Here is a 25978-nt window from a genome sequence, read left to right as displayed (position 1 = left end):
TTCATGGTATTTATTTTACAATATTAATTAATGTTTGTCAAAATTTGTTCAATTGCATAATGAGCTACAGATCCTTTTGCATCAAAACTATGTGAGAAAACTCTTTCCTTCTGGTTAACTGGGCACGCGTAATGAGGATGGCAACGACATGACACGTCTGATCTTAAACCAGGAATATTATTTTGGTTTTAATGTATACCGTTTTGCACTTTGTTTAAATACAAGTCATTACAATTGCAAGCTTGTCATATATAAACATTTCGTCGAATCAAAACTCTAAATCGTAATTGTATTGAATAATTTATAACCCTGGTGTTGGGCTAGCGGCTAAGGTGCCGGCTTATGATCCTAGGATCCTGGGTTCGAATCCCGGTCGATCGCTGAATTAACGCCAGGGGGGTTGACTCAGCCTGTCATCCTTCCGAGGTCGGCTAATTGAGTACCAGTTCACTGGTGATTCCCTGTTTGTCGTTAAAGGCGGCAAAAAGGGTTGGCGTCAGGAAGGGCATCCGGCCGTAAAACATTGCTTCAAAAAGGGGACCAAAAAACAACAACAACCACGGTTCCCGAAAAAGGCCAACCCCCGCTTTGCGGGGAAAAATGACCTCTAAAGGTGGTTATTTTTAAATATAATTTATAAAACCTCCCACCCACCTTAGGTTAGATGAAAGCGGTGGCTCGAGCAAAAATCACTTCCACTTCACTACCGAGCTCTGTGTTGGATGCTTTGGTTTGAACCTCCACTTAAAATGACTGACATTAAACGTTTCGAAAATTTGGAATTATTCTCACTGAGATTTCAACATCATCGTAATGCATATTGTGAAGTTGTTTAAATTTTCTTTATACAAGACAATGATTTGTATTACCGGATACCACCGGGTGGTACTCCACTATACACATTAACATAGAGAGAATTGGGGGTCTTATCCCGACCCAGATGTGCTAACTCGACAGAAACCATACTTGGGGTATTCTCGGGCAACATGCAAAATTTGGTTGGATATGAATCGGTATTTGTTTTAATATTTGAATCTTATATAAATAAACAGACACAAACTCACTTATATGAATACACGCAACAAACCGCAACAATATATATATATATATATATATATATATATATATATATATATATATATATATATATATATCTTGAATCGATGTAAAAGTACACGGAAGGAGCACACAGACAACAGCCACAGCCGTCCGGAATTAAACCAGAGCTATCCACGCCGCGGGACCCATGCTCACCGCTAACATAACTGGAAATGGAACAGTTGCCGTGCTCAAATATGATAACATTTTGCTTTGAAATTCACAAAGAGAAACAACATGACCATTACCAGCACACGGATTCATATGATAATGCACGTATCCATCACGCACACTTACAAAACATTGCAATTACTTCATTTCGTGTGACAGAGAAATATCCGAGTTTGTTTCCGAGTTGACAGCCAAACCCAGCTTGACTCGGACTCGGACTCGGCTCGGAATGGCAACTCGCCGAGTTATAGTTTGGGAACACAGTTTGGGTACAGCACTATTTTGAGGTAATCATTATGAACTAATTGGATGTCATTATTTGGGAAGCGTAGCTTCCTCAACAGGTGTGGGTGGACAGACCAAAGTCACACCTGGACCTGGAAGCGAATGGTGTATGGGTTACGTCGGCGGGGGTTTCCAGAAGGCAATTCCGTAGTTTAAATTGTATTTGTGCTAACTACAGTTGTTTGTGGTAGCTTTTAATACCTTGATACATTCGATAAGCAATGAAACAGCAACACTGTTGAATAATGAAGTTCACTTTATTTACAAACATTACAGTATCAACTGGTGTTATGTTTGAAAATGTACACTTAGCATTGACGATATGTTGTTGTCCACTTTACATGTCGACCTACTATTTTGATAAAGTGTCTCAAGCATGAGAGTGTCATTCAGTGAAATTCAACATTTTACAGAACAATCCTTAAATGGCCCAGATCCCCACCACCCATTTCCCCCTTTACAGCCTCGTATCTTACCGTCTGATCTTAAACCAGGAACTTTTAACCCACAAACATGTTGTGATGACAGCTGCGCTTTTATCAAAACAACCATCGCAATTTCAGGAAATGTAAGCTCCCTTAAAGTTTCTGACCACTTTGACTTAACTTCCCCCAAGATTGCACATATTGCATCACCCGCTTTCTCTGTAACAAACTTTATATCAGGAAGACACAGCAAAGATTGGGTGATTGTGTCTGTGAATACTTAATTTATGCGATGGCTGACAGCATGGATGTTAGGAAACCAAAAGCTAGGTCAATCCTCCGGGCCATTCCATCCAACATATGTGTGAAGCTATGGACACCTGTGTTAGGTTCACATGTGCTATGATAAATCATCGTCTTCCTCCTCCCCATCATCATCATCATCATCATCATCATCATCATCATCATCCTCCTCCTCCTCCTCCTCCTCCTCCTCCTCCTCCTCCTCCTCCTCCTCCTCCTCCCCCTCCTCCCCCTCCTCCTCCCCCAACACACTCACTGTTGATTATTACATGTATGATTTTTCCCCCTTTTAAAATCAAAATACTAATACCAATGTTCTAACTCACAGGTGGTACGGACAAACCAGTGCGCTGGTGAATTTGTGGTCACGTTCCCTCGGGCTTATCACAGTGGCTTTAACCAAGGCTACAATTTTGCCGAAGCTGTCAACTTCTGCACTGCTGATTGGGTACGGGCAGACACCATGTTTTGTGGTTTATTCAACTTTATCAGTCAGTGTGTGAAATCCTCAAGTTTTATAACTTTGAACCTTAACCTCACATTGATTGAAGAAAAATGCTCATGACTTGAAATTATCTGTTTGGCTATTTTATGCCTCCGCTGACAAAGTCACCGGAGGCATTATGTTTTCGAATTGTTTGCATTCGTTTGTAACTGATCCAAGGCCAATGGATGAGATTGTACAAATATGTAATCTTGTAATGAGCGATGCATTCAGAAGGGAGTCCTGAACAAGCCGAGCCATTTAAAACATGAGAGTTGCATTCGTTTTTGTGTTTTGTTGTTTTACTATAGTAGTAAAGCTCAAAATAACTGGAATATAGAGGCTGAAATTCCTGTGCGTAGACAAATCGGAGAAGAACAGATGGATAAGTGACACTGACAGACATAGTGAAGAGAAGAAGAAGAAGATGTAGAGAGAACACAATTGACCAGAAGAGTCTAGAAAGGTGATATACATGTAAATAGAGTAATTCCATGAGACAAAAGAGCAGGTGGGTGGAAGGGAAAGGTCATTGCGAATGTCAACTATCAAATGTGGCGATTGGGAATGGGAAAACGTTTGGTCACCATTTTAAGATACTGCAGAGAAGAGCAAAGGTGTGTTTGCATAGAATGGTTAGCCTGAAGGGAATCTGACATTTTGTTCACCCAGATCTGTGTGAACGCGACTTAGTACATGTTTATGCCTCCGTGATAGGTTTTCGTCACTGCAATAACTTAAAAACGGCTGCAGCCGGTCAAAGTCACACTTGGTACAAGTACGTATAATGATGCAAAGATGAACTGATTAGATGATGGGGTCAAGACGTCAAAGGTCAAATGTCACGTTAGGGAAAAATTCTGTTGTCATGCTAACTTGTGAACCAGTGAACGGATTTTGACCAAACTTGGTATAAGTATGTCTAGCCTGGTGTTGTTGTTGGGCTAGCCTGGTGTTGGGCTAGCGGCTAGGGTGCCAGCTTAGGATCCTGGGTTCGAATCCCGGTCGATCGCTGAATTAACGCCAGGGGGGTTGACTCAGCCTGTCATCCTTCCGAGGTCGGCTAATTGAGTACCAGTTCACTGGTAATTCCCTGCTTGTCGTAAAAAGGCGACAAAAAGGGTTGGCGGCAGGAAGGGCATCCGGCCGTAAAACATTGCTTCAAAAAAAGGGGACCCAAAAAACAAACAAAAAAAAAAAACAACAACAACCACGGTCCCCGAAAAAGGCCAACCCCCGCTTGCGGGGAAAAATGGCCTCTAAAGGTGTTTTTTTTTTGGTTTTTTTTGGTATAAGTATGTATTATGATGCAAAGATGAACTGATTAGATTTTGGCATCAAGAGGTCAGAGGTCATGCCAGATAAAAAAAATTGTTATCGAGGTGGGGATTTGAACTAAGCCAAGTACATGCACCATGATACATACACTCCATGGCCAAAAGTATGCGGACACCCCTTCTAATTAATGGATTCAGCTGTTTCAGCTACACACATTGCTGACAGGAATATATCATCAAACACACAGCCATGCAATCTCCATAGACAAACATTGGCAGTAGAATGGGCCGTACTGAAGAGCTCAGTGACTTTCAACGTGGCACCGTCATAGGATGCCACCTTTCCAACAAGTCACTTCATCAAATTTCTGCCCTGCTAGAGCTGCCCCGGTCAACTGTAAGTGCTGTTGTTGTGAACTGGAAACGTCGAGGAGCAACAACAGCTCAGCCGCGAAGTGGTAGGCCACACACGCTCGCAGAACGGGACCGCCGAGTGCTGAAACATGTAGCGCATAAAAATTGTCTGTCCCTGGTTGCAACACTCACTACCGAGTTCCAAACTGCCTCTGGAAGCAACGTCAGCATAACAACTGTTCGTCGGGAGCTTCATGAAATGGGTTTCCATGGCCGAGCAGCCGCACATAAGCCTAAAATCACCATGCACAATGCCAGGCGTCGGCTGGAGTGGTGTAAAGCTCACCACCATTGGACTATGGAGCAGTGGAAACGCGTTCTCTGGAGTGATGAATCGCGCTTCACCACCTGGCAGTTTGATGGACGAATCTGGAGTTGGCGGATGCCAGGATAACGCTACCTACCCGACCGAATGCATAGTGCCAACTGTAAAGTTTGGTGGAGGAGGAATAATGGTCTGGGGCTCTTTTTCATGGTTTGGGCTAGGCCCCTTAGTTCCAGTGAAGGGAAATCTTAACGCTACAGCATATAATGACATTCTAGACGATTGTGTGCTTCCAGCTTTGTGGCAACAGTTTTGGGAAGGCCCTTTCCTGTTTCAGCATGACAATGCCCCCGTGCACAAAGCGAGGTCCATACAGAAATGGTTTGTCGAGATCGGTGTGCACAACTTGACTGGCCTGCACAGAGCCTTGACCTCAACCCCATCGAACACCTTTGGGATGAATTGGAACACCGACTGCGGCCAGGCCAGACTGTGAGCCAGGCCTAATCACCCAACATCAGTGCCCGACCTCATAAATGCTCTTGTTGATGGATGGAATCCCCGCAGCAATGTTCCAACATCTCATGGAAAGCCTTCCCAGAAAAGTGGAGGCTGTTGTAGCAGCAAAGGGGGGACCAACTCCATATTAATGCTCATGATTTTGGAATGAGATGTTCGACGAGCACATACGAGTGTGATGTGTGGGTGTCCACATACTTTTGGCCATGTCGTGTATGTACAGAATAGATATTGACGTCAGATGGTCTTGAGATTTTCGGCCAAAGTTAGAGTAATTAAAGACTTAATGTGGGCAGAGGCGTATCGGTTGACGGCGCGTCGTCGAAATTTTGTCTAGTTATTATTGTTTCGTATGTAGCCTGTGGCTGCTGGTTGCATCATTGTTGTGAGCACGGCTGGTTTGCTGATGCAGTGCCCCCTGTTTCCCGTAAGCTGGTATTAATTTTGCCGACTTCGGAAGGATGACAAGTTGAGTCAACCCACTTGGTGTTATTTAACAGCACAACAGGGGTTCAAACTCAAGACCCTAAGGTCGTAAGCCAGCTACCTTAACCGTTATGCCAACACCAGGCTTAGTTAGTACAATACATCAAAACGGATGAATTAATCCATCAGGGTCCATGGATCTGAGGAATTAACTTGCTATCTGAGTGTGTAACTCGCTAATGGCTCTACTGCAGCAATTGTGACGTCAAAATTATTCATCAGAACTGACCTGTCGCAACATTGTATGACTCTCGCTGCTACAGGTTAGTATGGACTAGTTTCTACAGATTTGTGGGAACAAACCTCAGTCTTGCGTAGTCTCAGAGACTATTCTCAGGGTTAGCAAAGACCCTTGAAAACATATGAAAACTTAAAAGGAAAAATACAGTTTCATGTTTACGTGGAAACCCTCAAACCCACACTTTTGCCTGCTTTGCTTTTCAAAATCCTCATATACAGTCCAATGTTTCATCCTTTTTTTTTTTTTTTGTATGCAAGATCGAGGCTCGTGTAAGAGCTAACATTGATCACAAAAAGACAAACTGACACATAAAACATATGACCAAGGGAGCGGGAGACAAGATGGAGAGCAGGGACATCGGGAGATCTGTGGGAGGGAGAGGGCTTGGGGGGAGGAGGCATGGGAAGGGGCGGGGGGTGGGAGAGGTAAAAAACACATGGACACTGCTAGGACTTCCAGGAAAGAAGTCGGTATTTAAAAAAGTGGATTTGGGGTGAATTAACAGGGGTAGAAAAGATCAAGGTTTTGGATGGGGGAAGATAAGAGATGGTGGTGAACAGCTGTTTTAAAGACTTGGAGGGAGGAGTGGGATTGAAGAGAGTGAGGGAGTTTGTGCCAGAGGCGGGAGAAAAGAGGAATGAAAGAGTGATGGTGAATAGAGAGTCTTGATTTTGGCAGTTTAACCATAAGAGGTGACAGTTTAACCATAAGACTTCCTAACATAGTGACGTATTATCGGATAGACTGTCAAATCCTACAAAAAATGTAATTGGATCTGATTGATTGGCTCGTCCATAAATGCCATGCAAGTTTGCTCACAATTTACATTCCCGACGTCACCGGCCGATTCCCCGGTTATTCCAGCATCAGCTGATTGATTACACGTTGGGGCAATTTTCTGCCATACACTCTTGGCTGAATTATGATTCCCTTGACTCTACGGGAGGCTTTGTTGCAAAGTGTCCACTTCCATGATTGACTTCTTATCGGCGCTGTTGCTGCTCCCACCTGTTTCCAGTGCCCGACTTATCAGGGATGAGCATTCAAGGAGATTGGTTGGAAATTGCAATCACGCAGGTTTGATTCCTGCCCACATCCATTCGTGTGGTTGGGATAACCGGTTTGATTTCGGCCTTGACTGCCATACGAAGTGCCATACCAATGGTGCTACTGCTATGTGAAGAGTACATGGAATAGTACAAGGATATTGTCTTTGACAGATATTTTTCAACGGATACCAGCTTTTCTCATGCCAAACAAATTACATCTCCTTCACCTATAATCCTTTGTCATTGTGCTCCATTTTGTTTTGTTTTTGCACTTTAGTTTACCCTGCCTTAACAATCGCAATAATCACGTTCTGTAAATTCTGTTTTCAATCTCGCATTCTCAATTATCAGCTGTTTATATAATTTTGTTAGCAATGCAAATGTTTGTGTGTTTCAATGACGAAGCTAGTTGAATGAAAGATCTATCCATAATCCACTTTTTTCCATTCAAATACTCTCTTGAGAATAGGTCATTTTACTTCGATTATAAACAAGACCGGAAGTCCAACAGTGGCGTAGCCAGGCTTGTGACATTATAAACCACAAACACATATGATTAGCTTTTTAAACAGTCGCTAAGCTAATGCTGTCTATAACATTAAACAAAGAAATTTGGAGGAATACCAACATCCGTGAGGTAAGTTTTACTTACAGAACTGAGGGAAGATCTACTGTAATCTATATACCCCACAAGGGTTGGGTTAATAACATGCTATCAAAAAACCGAGGCAAATTCCTAACTTCCGCGCGGTTGTTCGTACTGTACACCGTTTATCATTGATTCATGAACCATACACCGCTTTAATCCATCAACTTTGTATTCACGACATTGGGATTAAAGTGTTATGGTCATATTTACTACATTATTATTATTATTATTACTATTACGAAAACGGTACGACTGAAACGATACATGACTGTATTAAGAAACCTGGGCTTAATTTGTCTGAAACAGCCCGAAGGTGAAGCATAACGCCTAAGGCCTATACCTACCGTACCGTTTTGTTGGAAGAGACGTAACGACGATGCTTTCGATATTTGATGGTCATTTTAACAATCGGTCTGTTTGTGTTTCACACGGAATGAAAAACGTTGCGGTAGAGCATGTTGATTGTGATATATGACAGGTTTGACGATAATGTTCGGCCTGAACAAAATTGGAATCAAAATGCCGGAGTGTGGAGAGTCAGCTGCCGTACCGCCGTAACGACATCAGACGTAATCACATCACCCTGTCATGTGACCAGATCCTCAGCTCTGATTGGTATATGTTTGAGGGGACATACATACAGACGGACAAACACTGTTCTAGACGGCATTGTCCTATGGGCTACGCCGTAAAAAAAAAAAAACCCACCCTCGAAAAGCCTTATTTTGCATTTTAAAATCCTCGAAGACTACATCCTCTTCTCTTCTTCTTCCTCTTTATTCTTCCTCCTCTTCTTTTTTCTTTCTTCTTCTTCTTCCTTTTTCCTCTTCCCCTTTCTCCTATCCCTCTTCCTCTTCTTCCTCTTTCTATTTCTCTTCTTCATCTTCTTTGTCTTCTCCTTCTTCTTCGTCTTCTTCTTCTTTCCTGACATGTCATTGCTTATGTGTTATGTGTAGACCCAGAAAAAAAACTCGGTTTACCTGGATTACATCATATTCAAAAAGTCCAAAGATCAAAATAGGCAAAGCCACCCTTATCCCACAAAAATGCCTGATTCACTTTCTATAAAATACCATGAAATGCAGTTGTGTCATTTGTTTGCATAATATATTGCTGTTTTTTTTTCTTATAGCTGCCAATGGGGAGGTTGTGTGTGGAGCATTATAGGCGGTTACACCGCTTCTGCGTGTTCTCGCATGAGGAGCTTATTTGCAAGATGGCATCAGGACCAGATAAACTGGACCTCAACCTGGCAGCGGCTGTGCATCGTGAATTGTTCGTCATGGTTCAGGAGGAGCGAAGATTGCGCAAGGCACTACTTGAGCAGGTATTTATCTAGTTTGTTTAGGCCTCTAGTACAAATAAAGTAGGACTGAAGTTGCAGCATTTTTTCATTACTTGCATTGAAATGACATGGTCAAAAACGTGCTACTCTTGTTCCAACACAACTAAGTTCTGACTTCTTATGCGTTTTGAAATTTTAAAACGTTGGTGCAATATACTGTCTGGTACTGCACCTCTACATAACAAATGTTCAGGGCAAAATCACCTACCTGCCATGCAAATACACATATGTTTCAGCCAAACACAAAGTAAAACTATGATTATTACACTCCCCTAAGGTTTTTTTGTATGGCATTTAAATTTGTGTATAAAGTTGAAGTTATCACTTTTAAATTAACACAAAATTACCACCAACAGTTGTGCACCATTTTTGGATGTCATACTGATTGAGGGGGACCGCGTGAGGGATTCTAGGGGGCTCTTGTTAAGAGAGTCGAGGGGGTCACTTGAGGGTGGGAAGGCACATGAGGGATTGGGGTCACTCGAGAGGGGGAGGGAGTGTTGAGAGAAGGGTGGAGGTCTGAGGTCGCACCAGGAGCTGAGGGAGCTGAGGGAGCTGAGGGAGGGGGGGGAGGGGGTCGGGATCGTGCCGATGAGCAGGTGGTGGCTGCGTGGGGTGGGGGTGTGTGGGTGGTTGCGGGTCAGTGTTGCGTGAGGGAGCCAAGGGGAAGGCCGGGGTCATGAGGAGGTCGGAAGTTGCATGAGGTAGCCGAGGGGGATCGATCGTGCAAGGAGGATGGTTGCACTCGTGCTTGCAGAGGGGCGCACTCCGTGGCAAGAGTTGATTTTGAAAGATGTTTACTCTTTTTGTGAGCTGTATATAAGCACAACTTTGATGTGTTCATGAATATAGGAAGCAACGGGACAAAAGAAAGGGGAAGAAAATGAATGGGAGTTCAAGAGAGAGAGAGAGAGAGGGGTTGTCGGACTTAGAGAACAGTGAGTGAGCGCTGTGGTCAGGTTGTGGGTCGAGTGTGGGGGAGACGTGTGTCGGGTGGGTGAGAGAAGTTGATTGTGAAGGGAGAAAATACGAGCGAAGGGAGGGGGGGAAAGGGTTGGAGGAAAAGGTGTGTGTGTGCGTGTGGCGCACACAGGACGTTAACAGTTTGCTCGCGTCGTAGGTCCAGCAGGTCAGACCCCTGTCCCAAACTGCTAATTGATGACCAGAACGTCCCAAGCTGATCAATATAGTATTGGCTCACTCAGGCAGGTAGCTGTTCAGAAGCGAGGTCCGGCTCGTTAGTTTGAATGTGGGATCAATGAAGAGGAGAAGATTTGAGGTGGTTTCTAACCCAGGACCCAGCTTGCCTGAGTCTGGGCCTTCCTCTTGTTGAAGGCGGATTCTCTAAGCTTTTCTGTTCATTTATTAAGCATTGCCAGCTCCTCTTCTGTAGAAACTAGCACCTTGTCAGAGTGCGTTCTGCTCAGCCCAGCTTTTTCAAAGGGAGCGTTGGAATGTCCTGGTGCATGGAAGAAGTGATTGAACCGATAGATCCTCCATTTCCAGGAGGCATCTGGGACAAGTTTCTTATGGCAGCCAGTGCAGAACTTGCATCCCTACCTTAGCTTCAGTCTTAGATTGCATTTCGAAAGTTTGGCTTCCACTACCCTGAGGTCTCTGCCGACTTTAGACATCTTATGCTGCTTCAGTTGGTCACAATAGTATTTCTGTTTTCTTGTGGAACTCCACATCAGTTTCAGCTTTGTTGAATACGTACTTATTAGTCCCCTACCGGTGTACACCGGAGGGGACTATAGGCTTGCACGCCGTCCCTCCATCTGTCCGTCTGTCAGTCCGTCAGTCTGGCAGTCCGTCACGCAAAGAACAATTTTCCAGACTTTTTTTCTAAACTCTTAATGATAATGATTTCAAACTTGGCACATGGTTTCCTCATGATAGGTTACAGATCGAGTTCGAACTTCACGACGTTTCGATCATTTTTGACAAAGTTATGGCACTTTGAACTTTGGGAATTTTGATGATTCTGATGATCCTTAACTCAGTGCCATTTTAAGTTTTAATTTCCTTTAAAAAACATTTTCTCTGCAATAATTGGACCAATTGAAATCAAATTTTCACCGTAGGGTGGACTCGGTCTGTAGAATATTTTAATGGTAATTATGACGTCACAGGTCACGGGGTTCGGCCGCCATATTGTTTTTCGTGAAAACATGAAACCCCTTTTTCTCTGCAACGGCTGAACAGATCGAGGCCAAACTTTGCAGGCAGAATCGCATACCCATGACGAACAAAAAAGTCAGCGAGCATGACGTCATGCGTCACATCGTTTCAGAGTTATGAAGTTTTTAAGCATGAACCTTTAAAACCGAGCCCCTCCCTCATTTTTGATCCAATCGAGGGGAAACTTCACAGATCTGTTCAGCATGTCAGTCTACTAAAATGTCCTTTTGGAATTTGCGATAGGTCACGTGGTTTGGCAGATATTGTTAATTAAACGAAAATATTTTTGAAATGGATATCTCTTGAATCGCTAGTCCCTCAGACCGTGAGTTGGTCCAGCAGGTCAGACCTGCAACCCTCTCGGCCTTCCCCTTAATTATATAATTAATTATATAATTCACACAGTGCAGGATTGCAAAGCAGATAGCGAAAGAGAGGTGTGATGTGATGGGGGTGAGTTGCTTGAAGGATGAAGTGGGACAAATCGTTGTCGACCCAGATGGAATTAAAGGAAGATGGAAAAGATATATGGAAATGCTGTTGAATACAGAGAATGAATGGGATGGCAACATAGAGAGTAACCCTGTTTTAAGACCGGCAGAGAAGATAACTGAGAAGGAAGTTGAGGAAGCGATAAAAGCAATGAAGGGTAGAAAAGCGGGAGAGCCGACGGGAGTTGTGGGAGATATGTTGAAGGCAGCAGGAAGTTGGGGTGTGAAGAGAATGACAGAGATCTGTAATCTGGTGGTGAAAGAAGGCCGCATTCCAGTGGATTGGGAACTAAGTACCCTCATCCCTCTATACAAGGGGAAAGGTGACCCTCTGGAGTGTGGCTCGTACCGAGCGATAAAGTTATTGGAGCATGGAATGAAGGTATTGGAAAGGGTGTTGGAGAGGAGGATAAGGAAGAAAGTGAAGATCGACGAAATGCAGTTTGGATTCATGCCAGGAAGAGGAACGACAGACGCGCTTTTCATTGTGAGGCAGTTGCAGGAGAAGTACATGGAGAAGAGGAAGAAGTTGTTTCTTGGGTTTGTTGATCTGGAGAAAGCATTCGATAGGGTACCACGCAAAGTATTGACATGGGCATTGAGGAAGTTAGGAGTGGAGGAATGGTTGATCAGAGTAGTGATGGCAATGTACAAAAGAGCGCGCACAGCTGTAAGGACGAAGGACGGGAACAGTGGTGAGTTTGAGGTGAAGGTGGGAGTGCATCAGGGGTCGGTACTAAGTCCACTACTATTTGTAGCTGTGATGGAGGTGCTGGCTCAGAACGTAAAGGAGGGTTTACCGTGGGAGTTGTTGTATGCAGATGATCTGGTGTTGATTGTGGAAAGTATGGATGGACTGAAGGAAAAGATGAACACGTGGAAGGAATGTATGGAGACAAAAGGTCTGAAGGTGAATATCGGAAAGACGAAGGTGATGGCAAGTGGTAAAGCATGTGGTGAGGTGGAAAGAACTGGGAAGTGGCCCTGTGCTGTGTGTAGGAAGGGTGTCGGAGTGAACTCCATTCAATGTACAATGTGCGCTGAGTGGGTTCATCAAAAATGTAGTGGTCTGAGAGGGTCATTAACCAGTGTGGCAGCTACATTCAAATGTAAGGTGTGCACAGAGGGAGCTGCAGATGGAGGAAATGTTGAGTTGGATCTTGGAGACGGCGTGAAGCTGGAAGGTGTGAAAACATTTTGCTACCTCGGAGACATGCTGAATGGAGAAGGTGGATCAGACTCGGCAACGGTTGCTCGAGTGAGATGTGCATGGAAGAAGTTTCGGGAACTGAGTGGCGTGCTGAAGATGAGGCGAGTGTCGTTGAAGCTGAACGGAAAGGTGTATGCTGCATGTGTGAGAAGTGTTATGATTTATGGGAGCGAGACATGGGTAATGAACGTAGAGCAGCAACGAAGGTTGGAAAGGGTGGAAATGCGAATGGTTCGGTGGATGTGTGGAGTATCGTTGAGAGAGAGGAAGACAAATGATGAATTGCAAAAGATGATGGGAATAGAGCCTGTGATTGATGCTGTGAAGAGGAACAGGTTGAGATGGTTTGGTCATGTGTTGAGGAAGGATGAAAGTGACTGGTTGAGAAGAGTGATGGAAATGAATGTAGAAGGAAGCAGAGGACAGGGAAGACCAAGAAAGACTTGGCTAAAGATGGTGGAAGAAGAAATGCGGGCAAGGGGGTTAACAAGGAGAGATGCAGAAAATAGGGCAAAATGGAGAAGATTGTCATGGGGACCGCAAGGCTAACCCCCGCTCTAGCAGGGAAAATGGCCTTTAAAATGCATGTTGTTGTTGTTGTTGTACACAGTGCAATACATGCAGGCCGCTCCACAGAGCGACCTTGCGGGCTTATCAACGAGGCGAGGCGTGACACACATGTGTCTCAGCATACCTCAGATCAAGTTTGAAAACCAGCATCAACCGTGCATAAATTTGCATATTCGATCATTTTTGACAAAGTTATGGCACTTTGAACTTTGGTAGGGGACATGTATTGCAGCGCAATACTCAGAATGCTTGTTAATTCAAGTTTGTCGAATACAAATTAGGTAAGATGTAAATGGTTATCACAATTATGGTATCTATGTATGCAGGGGACAACTGAGGCAGAGCGTGAGGCATTTGAGCTGCTTCCAGATGATGAGCGGCAGTGTGGTACGTGCAAGACGACTTGCTTCTTGTCTGCACTGGCCTGTACACGATGTCCTAATCACCTGGTGTGCCTCCACCATGCAGTGCAGTTGTGCAAGTGTCCACCACAGGATCACTACCTTCGGTACAGCAAGTTTACCCTCAATAGATTATTTACCTGTCCAATGCCCACCACCCCCCAAACAAATCCGAATGCACAAGTCAGACGACTGAAAACTGCTGTTGTAAACTGCGAGTCAAGTGTTTTTATTGTATCTCAGGACTACCACAACCAGCTTGCAATTTTTAAAAAACCTCCACATTTTTGTACCTATGGCCAGGTACCGGTACACACTGGATGAGCTGCCAGCGATGCTGCAAAAGCTGAAAGAGCGAGCCGGTTCTTTTGACGGCTGGGCGAGCCGTGCACGTGTCACAGTGCAAGCTGTGGGGGAGCAACGTAAAGGTATCAAAACTCCTTCACTTTTTACGTGGTAGTTATTGGCTTGTACACCGCGTGTTCATTTGCACATGGTAATATTTTTATCTTTGCTTCTGTCCAGACCTGTGGTACCTCCGCTCACTGCTAAAGGAGGCTGAGGAGCTCAAGTTCCCTGACAATGATCTGTCATTGGAGATCCAGATGCTGGTTACTGAAGCTGAGCGATGCCAAGTGATGGCACAGCACCTTCTGAGTCGTAAGCCAAAGATAAAGTACGTTTGGTCCCTCTTGTAAACCCTCTCCTTGTGCTCTTGTTAGCTCACCTGGAACGAAGTTCAGGGGAGCGTATGTGATGGCGCGTTGTCCGTCTGTCTGTCAGTCAGTCCGTCCATCCGTCAGTCTGTAAACACTTGAAACTTCTTCTCCGAAACCGCTGATGGGATTGCGACCAAATTTGGCACAAATGATATTTGTTGTGTTGTGACTAAAGTTTGTTCATGGCATTAAAAAAAAATCGGGGTCTAATGGGGTTTCCCGGGGTCAAAGTGGATCCAAGTTTGACCCCCCAAAATAGGAATTTCTTTTTTCCTCTGAAACTACACACACAATTTCGATGAAACTTGACCACAACCTTCACCACCCGTGATGTACCAAAGTTTGTTCACGGCATTAAAAAAAATCTGCCCCTTTGGGAGATTACAGGGGTTTGCTACCCAAAATAGGTATTTGCTTTCTTCTCAGAAACTACACACACAATTTTGATTAAACTTCACCACAACCTCAATCACGCATGATGTACCAATGTTTGTTCAAGGCATTATAAAAATTGGGGTCTTAGGAGGTATGGGTTTGGGGGAGGTGGGGTTGCCCCCCAAAATCGGTATTTTTTTCTTTGTTTGTTTAAAGTCTTATGATTATGTCAGTATGATTCTACCTGCTGCCCTGTCTTCTAGCAACCATTGAAATTGGTTTAAAATACCTTTAGTCGGTGAAGTATACTGTTTATTCTACCAGGTGAGTTCCAGGGGTATTGCCCCTATTTTTACTTGTGTTTTGTACGCGTTCCTTTTTTCGTCTTTATCGTGGTTTGAGTTTGTTGAAGACGATGAGGTTTCGGAGATTGTGAGATGGAGGGAGTGCGGTGGATGTAAGGATATCGTGGATATGTGTATCAGTTGTCGATTTGAATCTTACAACAAGGTTTGTATTTGGTACAAATCTCTAACCTTGGGCCCACCGCATTGCAGTCTCTTACCTGTTCCTCTTATACTGTCGCAGTCGGTGCTCTGTTAAACTCGGTTTCTATTATTCCTCCTCTTCACACTTTCCTAATACCCATTTAATTTCTACTTGTCGTAATTTCTGCATTACCCTTTTTCCCCTTCCTAACAATTGCCATGCCTCCTCCTTACTCGACACTGCCTCTTTGGAACAGCCTCCCCAGCAGTGTTCCTGACTTCTATCAACTTGCATTAATTCAAGTCACAAATTAATCGTCTAGATCTCGTTTAATTACCACATTTTCCCTTCTTCTATCTTTCCTCTTATACCCAGTGGGCCCCTCATGGTTTTGGGCTCGATCCTTCCCCTGTGGTGTTAATACAATTCAAGTAAATCTCCGGTCTTGCTCCCTTTGTTCTCTCAACCTTCCAACCATCCCCTGCTCCTTGATGCAGATGTTTTTCCACCCCCTCCCCAAAAATCCAGAAAACCTCCAAAAATTCAAGATGACTGCCACCTCTCCTCTTTTTGTTCCTGTTTTCTTCCATTTGTTGAACTGCCTTCCTGAAGCTATTTAATCTCATTTGTCCTTCTCGGGCTTCAAGTTGAGGTGCTCATCTTGGATTGACATCATCTTCACATCATATTCCACCATTTCACATCATCTTCCACCCCTATCTGTGATTGTTTCTACCCCATGGACCCTCCTCAAACCCACCCCTTTTTAGGTTATTGGCTTCTACCCTTCCCATTACTGTCATTTTGTCCCCTCACCCAGTCTTCTTCCAGTGTCCATCTGTTGTGTCCCTCTACCCTACTGTTGAGGTGCTTCCCCTTTTTCAACCTGTTCTGTTCTGTAAGTTCTGTTCTTTGCTTTTCCATGAGCTTCAACATTTGGTATAAAAAAACATTGCACAGACATGCCAGACTTACACCCAATGATGGATGTCCTTTCATTATCCCCATAAAATGATTGAGATAATGCAAAAAGAAAGGGAGGGCTGTGGTCAGTGTCAACTGACCTCACTGTGGTACCCACCTTTTTGTCCTGCTAAACTCGTTTTTTTATCAAGTATTGATATCTATTTCAGAAATAAAGCAAACAAGTACACATACATTCAAAGTACACCGCCACATGCCAAATAATTAAATATGCTGCAACGCGGCATTGCCGGGGCGCCTCCGGCGCCCGGCAATACCGCAGTGCAGCTCATTGAATCTTGGCATCATCTTTGACCAAACCCTCTCCTTCGACAAATACACTAAACAGATCACAAAGACAGCCTTCTTTCACCTGAAAAACATCGCCCGTCTCCGTCCATCCCTCTCCTCCGTGGCTGCAGAAACCCTCATCCATGCCTTCATCACTTCCCGTCTGGACTACTGCAATAGCCTCGTTTATGGTTCACCCTCAACAATCACCAATAAACTCCAATACATTCAGAACTCCGCTGCCCGTCTACTCACCCATTCCCGGACCCGTGACCACATCACCCCCGTCCTTTACAAGCTTCACTGGCTCCCCATCTCCCAGAGAATCCAGTACAAAATCCTCCTCTTGACCTACAAAGCCCTCCATAACCTGGCCCCATCCTACCTGGCTGACCTCCTCTCCAGACACACTCCCACCCGCAACCTCTGCTCTGCTGGTACCAACCTCCTGACCCCCCCCATCCGGACCAAATTTAGATCCTGGGGGGACAGGGCCTTCTCCATCGCTGCTTCCACCCTCTGGAACTCGCTACCTCACACCATCAGAGACTCCTCCTCACTCACCACATTCAAAACATCACTCAAGACCCACCTGTTCAACACTGCATTCAACATTTAACCCACAGCATCTAACCCCTGACTATGTCCTCTCCTTCTCCCTCCTTTGTGCTTTGAATATTTCCCTATTGATTCTTCTTTTTTTGCAATTGTTTTTATGTTTTGCTATGCATTATGTTTTGCACTCTGTCAAAGCGTCTTTGGGCTTCCTGAAAAGCGCTATATAAAATAAATGCATTATCATTATTATTATTATTATTGAGGCTGCATTGGGAAGGAGAGCTGTACACTAATTGATTGATTAATTGTATAATTAAAATCAATAAAAGATTATCACAAAATATTTTCATAATCAATTGGCTAATCGCATAACTAAACCACTAGTGCTTCATCCGAAGATGTATCTTTTAGAAATTTAATTAAATAAGTCATTTATAAAAAAATTAAATAATTAATTGATTACTCAATAAATAATTAATCGATTAATCAATAAATAATTAATAGATGAAATGATTAATCAATAAATCAAAAATATCCTTGATAGCCACATCACTTGGTCACTCATGTCCAAATATTAGCTTCCCAGCTCAAAAGGTGCCTGAGATATTGGCCAAATGAGAAAGAAAATAAATAAATGATTAATAATGAAAATAAATAAATAATAATCATAAAAAATTAAATTATTAATCAATTTGGTCAGAGAACACATTAACTACCACTATTTCATCAGAATCTGTAACTTAAAAAAAATAATTTTTTTTTGTCATTAATCGAATAATTAAATAATTAATCGATTAATTGATTAATTAATAAATCAAAAATATCCTTTGCAGCCAAATCACCTAGTCATTGGCATGTCCAAATATCAGCTTCCTAACTCAAAAGGTGCCTGAGTTAATGGTCAGAAGAGAAAGGAAATTTGATTAATTAAATAAGTACTTAATTAATCGCTAATAATTAAATAACTCCTCAATTTATTGATTAATCCAAAAAAAAAATACAGTTTTTGACAAAGGACTTGCTCACTATTGTGCCGAAATTTCAGCTTCCTAGCTTAAAGGATGGCTGAGATATCGTCCGGACAAACAAACAAGAAAGCAAGAAAACAAGAAAGAAAACAAGAAAGAAAACAAGTACACATACATTCAAAGTACACCGCCCCATGCCAAATAATTAAATATGCTGCAGCGCGGCATTGCCGGGGCGCCTCCGGCGCCCGGCAATACCGCAGTGCAGCTCATTGAGGCTGCATTGGGAGGGAGAGGTGTACACTAATTGATTGATTAATTGTATAATTAAAATCAATAAAAGATTATCACAAAATATTTTCATAATCAATTGGCCAATCGCATAACTAAACCACTAGTGCTTCATCCGAAGATGTATCTTTTAGAAATGTAATTAAATAAGTCATTTATAAAAAATTAAATAATTAATTGATTACTCAATAAATAATTTTTTTTTTTTTTTTTTTTTGTATACAACATCGAGGCTCGTGAAAGAGCAAACATTAATCACACAAAAAGACAAACCGACACACAAAACACAAAAAACAAGGGGAGCGGCAGACAAGATGGGGAGAGAGGGGGGAGGACACAAAAGAGGGGGGGAAGAAGGGGAAGGACACAAACACAACATTTGAGAGCAGGGACATCGGGAGGACTTGGGGGGAGGTGGGAGAGGATTAAAACATATGAACACTGCAAGGACTCTGGGGTGAATTACCGGGGGTAGAAAAGATCAAGGTTTTCGATGGGGGAAGATAAGAGATGGTGGTGAACAGCTGTTTTAAAGACCTGGAGGGAGGAGTGGGATTGAAGGGAGTGGGGGAGTTTGTTCCAGAGGCGGGAGAAAAGGGGAATGAAAGAGTGAAGGTGAGCAGAGAGCCTAGACTTTGGCAGTTTAACCATAAGAGGGTTGCAGGCAGATCTTGTGCGACCTGAAGGAATATTGGGGGGACAGAGCACAGAGAGAGCTGGGGGAGCAAGGCCGGAGAGGAGTCGGTAGAAGACAGAAAGACCACCAACCTGCCTGCGGTGAGTGAGTGAAAGGCCCTCGGCGTTGACTACATCGCAGGAGATTCCAATGATTCTGAAAGCTTTGGCCTCAACAGCGTGAAGCCGAGCAAGGTGTGAGGCAGGAGCACCAGCCCAGAGGGGGGAACAGTATTCCATTGAGCTGCGGATGAAAGCCTTGTATGTGGTGAGGAGCTCAGGTGTGCCAAGGAAGGACTTCGCACGACGGAGGATGCCCAGTCGGCGACTGGCTTTGGAGGCCAGCTTGGAAATGTGGTTTTCCCAAGAAAGATCATGGCAGATAGTGAGACCCAAAAGCTTGAGCGACAGAACTTCTTGGAGAGGATTGTTGAGAAAGTAGATGGGAGGGTTGTCCAGTCGGTCCTTTCGGAGAGACATTGTAAGAGTGTGAGATTTGTCATGATTGAAAGACATGTTCCACTTGTTTGACCAGTCTGTGATTTTGTCCAGGTCTGCAGAGAGTGAGAATTAATCGATTAATCAATAAATATAATTAATAGATGAAATGATTAATCAATAAATCAAAAATATCCTTGATAGCCACATCACTTGGTCACTCATGTCCAAACTTTAGCTTCCCAGCTCAAAAGGTGCCTGAGATATTGGCCAAATGAGAAAGAAAATAAATAAATGATTAATAATGAAAATAAATAAATAATAATCATAAAAAATTAAATTATTAATCAATTTGGTCAGAGAACACATAAACTACCACTATTTCAGCAGAATCTGTAACTTAAAAAAAAAAAATTTTTTGTCATTAATCGAATAATTAAATAATTAATCGATTAATTGATTAATTCATAAATCGAAAATAGCCTTTGCAGCCAAATCACCTGGTCATTGGCATGTCCAAATATCAGCTTCCTAACTCAAAAGGTGGCTGAGTTAATGGTCAGAAGAGAAAGGAAATTTGATTAATTAAATAAGTACTTAATTAATCGCTAATAATTAAATAACTCCTCAATTTATTGATTAATCAGAAAAAAAAAAATACCGTTTTTGACAAAGGACTTGCTCACTATTGTGCCGAAATTTCAGCTTCCTAGCTCAAAGGATGGCTGAGATATCGCCCGGACAAACAAACAAGAAAGCAAGAAAGAAAACAAACAAGTACACATACATTCAAAGTACACCGCCCCCATGCCAAATAATGAAATATCCTACAGCGCGGCATTGCCGGGGCGCCTCCGGCGCCCGGCAATACCGCAGTGCACCTCATAGAGGCTGCATTGGGAGGAAGAGGTGTTCGCTAATTGATTGATTAATTGTATAATTAAAATCAATAAAAGATTATCACAAAATATTTTCTTAATCAATTGGCTAATAGCATAACTAAACCAGTAGTGCTTCATCCCAAGACCTATCTTTTAGAAATTTTATTAAATGTCATTAATAAAAAATTAAATAATTAATTGATTAATCAATAAATAATTAATCAATTAATCAATAAATAATTAAGCAATTAAATGATTAATCAATAAATCAAAAATATCCTTGATAGCCACATCACTTGGTCACTCATGTCCAAATATTAGCTTCCCAGCTCAAAAGGTGCCTGAGATATTGGCCAAATGAGAAAGAAAATAAATAAATGATTAATAATGAAAATAAATAAATAATAATCATAAAAAAATTAAATTATTAATCAATTTGGTCAGAGAACACATAAACTACCACTATTTCATCAGAATCTGTAACGTAAAAAAAAAAAAAATTCTTGTCATTAATCGAATAATTAAATAATTAATCGATTAATTGATTAATTAATAAATCAAAAATAGCATTTGCAGCCAAATCACCTGGTCATTGGCATGTCCAAATATCAGCTTCCTAACTCAAAAGGTGCCTGAGTTAATGGTCAGAAGAGAAAGGAAATTTAATTAATTAAATAAGTACTTCATTAAACGCTAATAATTAAATAACTCCTCAATTAATTGATTAATCAAAAAACAAAAAATACCGTTTTTGACAAAGGACTTGCTCACTATTGTGCCGAAATTTCAGCTTCTTAGCTTGAAGGATGGCTGAGATATCGCCCGGACAACCAAGAAAACAAACAAACAAGAAACCAGAGTGAAAACTGAGTACTCTCTTTCAGCGTGCGTCACTGCCGAGCCCCCTTTGGTGCCCGGCAATGACGATTTGCAATGCCTGGAGATGGCATAGGAAAGGAGCGGTGTACAACAAGTACAAATACATTCAAAGTACACCGCCCCATGCCAAATAATTAAATATGCTGCAGCGTGGCATTGCCGGGGCGCCTCCGGCGCCCGGCAATACCGCAGTGCAGCTCATTAAGGCTGCATTGGGAGGGAGAGGAGTACAATAATTGATTGATTAATTGTGAAATTTAAATATATAAATGATCATAAAATATTTTCATAATCAATTGGCTAATAGCATACCTAAAGCACTAGTGCTTCATCCGAAGATGTATCTTTTAGAAATTTAATTAAATAAGTCATTTATAAAAAATTAAATAATTAATTGATTACTCAATAAATAATTAATCGATTAATCAATAAATAATTAATAGATGAAATGATTAATCAATAAATCAAAAATATCCTTGATAGCCACATCACTTGGTCACTCATGTCCAAATATTAGCTTCCCAGCTCAAAAGGTGCCTGAGATATTGGCCAAATGAGAAAGAAAATAAATAAATGATTAATAATGAAAATAAATAAATAATAATCATAAAAAAATTAAATTATTAATCAATTTGGTCAGAGAACACATAAACTACCACTATTTCATCAGAATCTGTAACTTTAAAAAAAATTTTTTTTTGTCATTAATCGAATAATTAAATAATTAATCGATTAATTGATTAATTAATAAATCAAAAATATCCTTTGCAGCCAAATCACCTGGTCATTGGCATGTCCAAATATCAGCTTCCTAACTCAAAAGGTGCCTGAGTTAATGGTCAGAAGAGAAAGGAAATTTGATTAATTAAATAAGTACTTAATTAATCGCTAATAATTAAATAACTCCTCAATTTATTGATTAATCAAAAAAAAAAAATACCGTTTTTGACAAAGGACTTGCTCACTCTTGTGCCGAAATTTCAGCTTCCTAGCTCAAAGGATGGCTGAGATATCGTCCGGACAACCAAGAAAGAAAACAAACAAGTACAAATACATTCAAAGTACACCGCCCCATGCCAAATAATTAAATATGCTGCAGCGCGGCATTGCCGGGGCGCCTCTGGCGCCCGGCAATACCGCAGTGCAGCTCATTAAGGCTGCATTGGGAGGGAGGGGTGTACACTAATTGATTGATTAATTGTATAATTAAAATCAATAAAAGATTATCACAAAATATTTTCATAATCAATTGGCTAATCGCATAACTAAACCACTAGTGCTTCATCCGAAGATGTATCTTTTAGAAATTTAATTAAATAAGTCATTTATAAAAAATTAAATAATGAATTGATTACTCAATAAATAATTAATCGATTAATCAATAAATAATTAATAGATGAAATGATTAATCAATAAATCAAAAATATCCTTGATAGCCACATCACTTGGTCACTCATGTCCAAATATTAGCTTCCCAGCTCAAAAGGTGCCTGAGATATTGGCCAAATGAGAAAGAAAATAAATAAATGATTAATAATGAAAATAAATAAATAATAATCATAAAAAAATTAAATTATTAATCAATTTGGTCAGAGAACACATAAACTACCACTATTTCATCAGAATCTGTAACTTTAAAAAAAAAAATTTTTTTGTCATTAATCGAATAATTAAATAATTAATCGATTAATTGATTCATTAATAAATCAAAAATATCCTTTGCAGCCAAATCACCTGGTCATTGGCATGTCCAAATATCAGCTTCCTAACTCAAAAGGTGCCTGAGTTAATAATGGTCAGAAGAGAAATGAAATTTAACAAGCACACATACATTCAAAGTACACCGCCCCATGCCAAATAATTAAATATGCTGCAGCGCGGCATTGCCGGGGCGCCTCAGGCGCCCGGCAATACCGCAGTGCAGCTCATTGAGGCTGCATTGGGAGGGAGAGGTGTACACTAATTGATTGATTAATTGTATAATTAAAATCAATAAAAGATTATCACAAAATATTTTCATAATCAATTGGCTAATCGCATAACTAAACCACTAGTGCTTCATCCGAAGATGTATCTTTTAGAAATTTAATTAAATAAGTCATTTATAAAAAATTAAATAATTAATTGATTACTCAATAAATAATTAATCGATTAATCAATAAATAATTAATAGATGAAATGATTAATCAATAAATCAAAAATATCCTTGATAGCCACATCACTTGGTCACTCATGTCCAAATATTAGCTTCCCAGCTCAAAAGGTGCCTGAGATATTGGCCAAATGAGAAAGAAAATAAATAAATGATTAATAATGAAAATAAATAAATAATAATCATAAAAAAATTAAATTAGTAATCAATTTGGTCAGAGAACACATAAACTACCACTATTTCATCAGAATCTGTAACTTAAAAAAAAAAATTTTTTTGGTCATTAATCGAATAATTAAATAATTAATCGATTAATTGATTAATTAATAAATCAAAAATATCCTTTGCAGCCAAATCACCTGGTCATTGGCATGTCCAAATATCAGCTTCCTAACTCAAAAGGTGCCTGAGTTAATAATGGTCAGAAGAGAAATGAAATTTAATTAATTAAATAAGTACTTAATTAAACGCTAATAATTAAATAACTCCTCAATTAATTGATTATTCAAAAAACAAAAAATACCGTATTTGACAAAGGACTTGCTCACTACTGTGCCGAAATTTCAGCTTCCTAGCTCAAAGGATGGCTGAGATATCGTCCGGACAACCAAGAAAACAAACAAACAAGCAAGAAAACAAACAAGAAAACAAACAAGAAACCAGAGTGAAAACTGAGTACTCTCTTTCAGCGTGCGTCACTGCCGAGCCCCCTTTGGTGCCCGGCAATGACGATTTGCAATGCCTGGAGATGGCATAGGAAAGGAGCAGTGTACAACAAACAAGAAAACAAACAAGTACACATACATTCAAAGTACACCGCCCCATGCCAAATAATTAAATATGCTGCAGCGCGGCATTGCCGGGGCGCCTCTGGCGCCCGGCAATACCGCAGTGCAGCTCATTAAGGCTGCATTGGGAGGGAGGGGTGTACACTAATTGATTGATTAATTGTATAATTAAAATCAATAAAAGATTATCACAAAATATTTTCATAATCAATTGGCTAATCGCATAACTAAACCACTAGTGCTTCATCCGAAGATGTATCTTTTAGAAATTTAATTAAATAAGTCATTTATAAAAAATTAAATAATTAATTGATTACTCAATAAATAATTAATCGATTAATCAATAAATAATTAATAGATGAAATGATTAATCAATAAATCAAAAATATCCTTGATAGCCACATCACTTGGTCACTCATGTCCAAATATTAGCTTTCCAGCTCAAAAGGTGCCTGAGATATTGGCCAAATGAGAAAGAAAATAAATAAATGATTAATAATGAAAATAAATAAATAATAATCATAAAAAAATTAAATTATTAATCAATTTGGTCAGAGAACACATAAACTACCACTATTTCATCAGAATCTGTAACTTTAAAAAAAAATTTTTTTTTGTCATTAATCGAATAATTAAATAATTAATCGATTAATTGATTAATTAATAAATCAAAAATATCCTTTGCAGCCAAATCACCTGGTCATTGGCATGTCCAAATATCAGCTTCCTAACTTAAAAGGTGCCTGAGTTAATAATGGTCAGAAGAGAAATGAAATTTAATTAATTAAATAAGTACTTAATTAAACGCTAATAATTAAATAACTCCTCAATTAATTGATTATTCAAAAAACAAAAAATACCGTATTTGACAAAGGACTTGCTCACTACTGTGCCGAAATTTCAGCTTCCTAGCTCAAAGGATGGCTGAGATATCGTCCGGACAACCAAGAAAGAAAACAAACAAGTACAAATACATTCAAAGTACACCGCCCCATGCCAAATAATTAAATATGCTGCAGCGCGGCATTGCCGGGGCGCCTCTGGCGCCCGGCAATACCGCAGTGCAGCTCATTGAGGCTGCATTGGGAGGGAGAGGTGTACACTAATTGATTGATTAATTGTATAATTAAAATCAATAAAAGATTATCACAAAATATTTTCATAATCAATTGGCTAATCGCATAACTAAACCACTAGTGCTTCATCCGAAGATGTATCTTTTAGAAATTTAATTAAATAAGTCATTTATAAAAAATTAAATAATTAATTGATTACTCAATAAATAATTAATCGATTAATCAATAAATAATTAATAGATGAAATGATTAATCAATAAATCAAAAATATCCTTGATAGCCACATCACTTGGTCACTCATGTCCAAATATTAGCTTCCCAGCTCAAAAGGTGCCTGAGATATTGGCCAAATGAGAAAGAAAATAAATAAATGATTAATAATGAAAATAAATAAATAATAATCATAAAAAAATTAAATTATTAATCAATTTGGTCAGAGAACACATAAACTACCACTATTTCATCAGAATCTGTAACTTTAAAAAAAAAATTTTTTTTGTCATTAATCGAATAATTAAATAATTAATCGATTAATTGATTAATTAATAAATCAAAAATGTCCTTTGCAGCC

General features: G+C 40.5%; 1 protein-coding gene across 1 annotated transcript in view; it reads left to right on the top strand.

Moving 5' to 3' along the window:
• The window catches only part of LOC137424414 (lysine-specific demethylase 5C), a 192450-nt gene that overhangs the window by 72965 nt on the left and 93507 nt on the right, over positions 1-25978 (top strand). The window contains exons 14-18 of the mRNA XM_068111843.2: positions 2611-2730; positions 8799-8993; positions 13790-13971; positions 14168-14292; positions 14390-14540. Coding sequence (XP_067967944.2) covers positions 2611-2730; positions 8799-8993; positions 13790-13971; positions 14168-14292; positions 14390-14540 — 773 coding nt within the window. The remainder of the gene's footprint in view (positions 1-2610; positions 2731-8798; positions 8994-13789; positions 13972-14167; positions 14293-14389; positions 14541-25978) is intronic.

Source organism: Myxine glutinosa, chromosome 4, assembly GCF_964187855.1.
Source record: "Myxine glutinosa chromosome 4, kmMyxGlut1.1, whole genome shotgun sequence".
NCBI lineage: Eukaryota > Metazoa > Chordata > Myxini > Myxiniformes > Myxinidae > Myxine > Myxine glutinosa.
The sequence above is the reverse complement of the archived record's forward strand: the minus strand, read 5'-3'. Positions and strand labels throughout refer to the sequence as shown.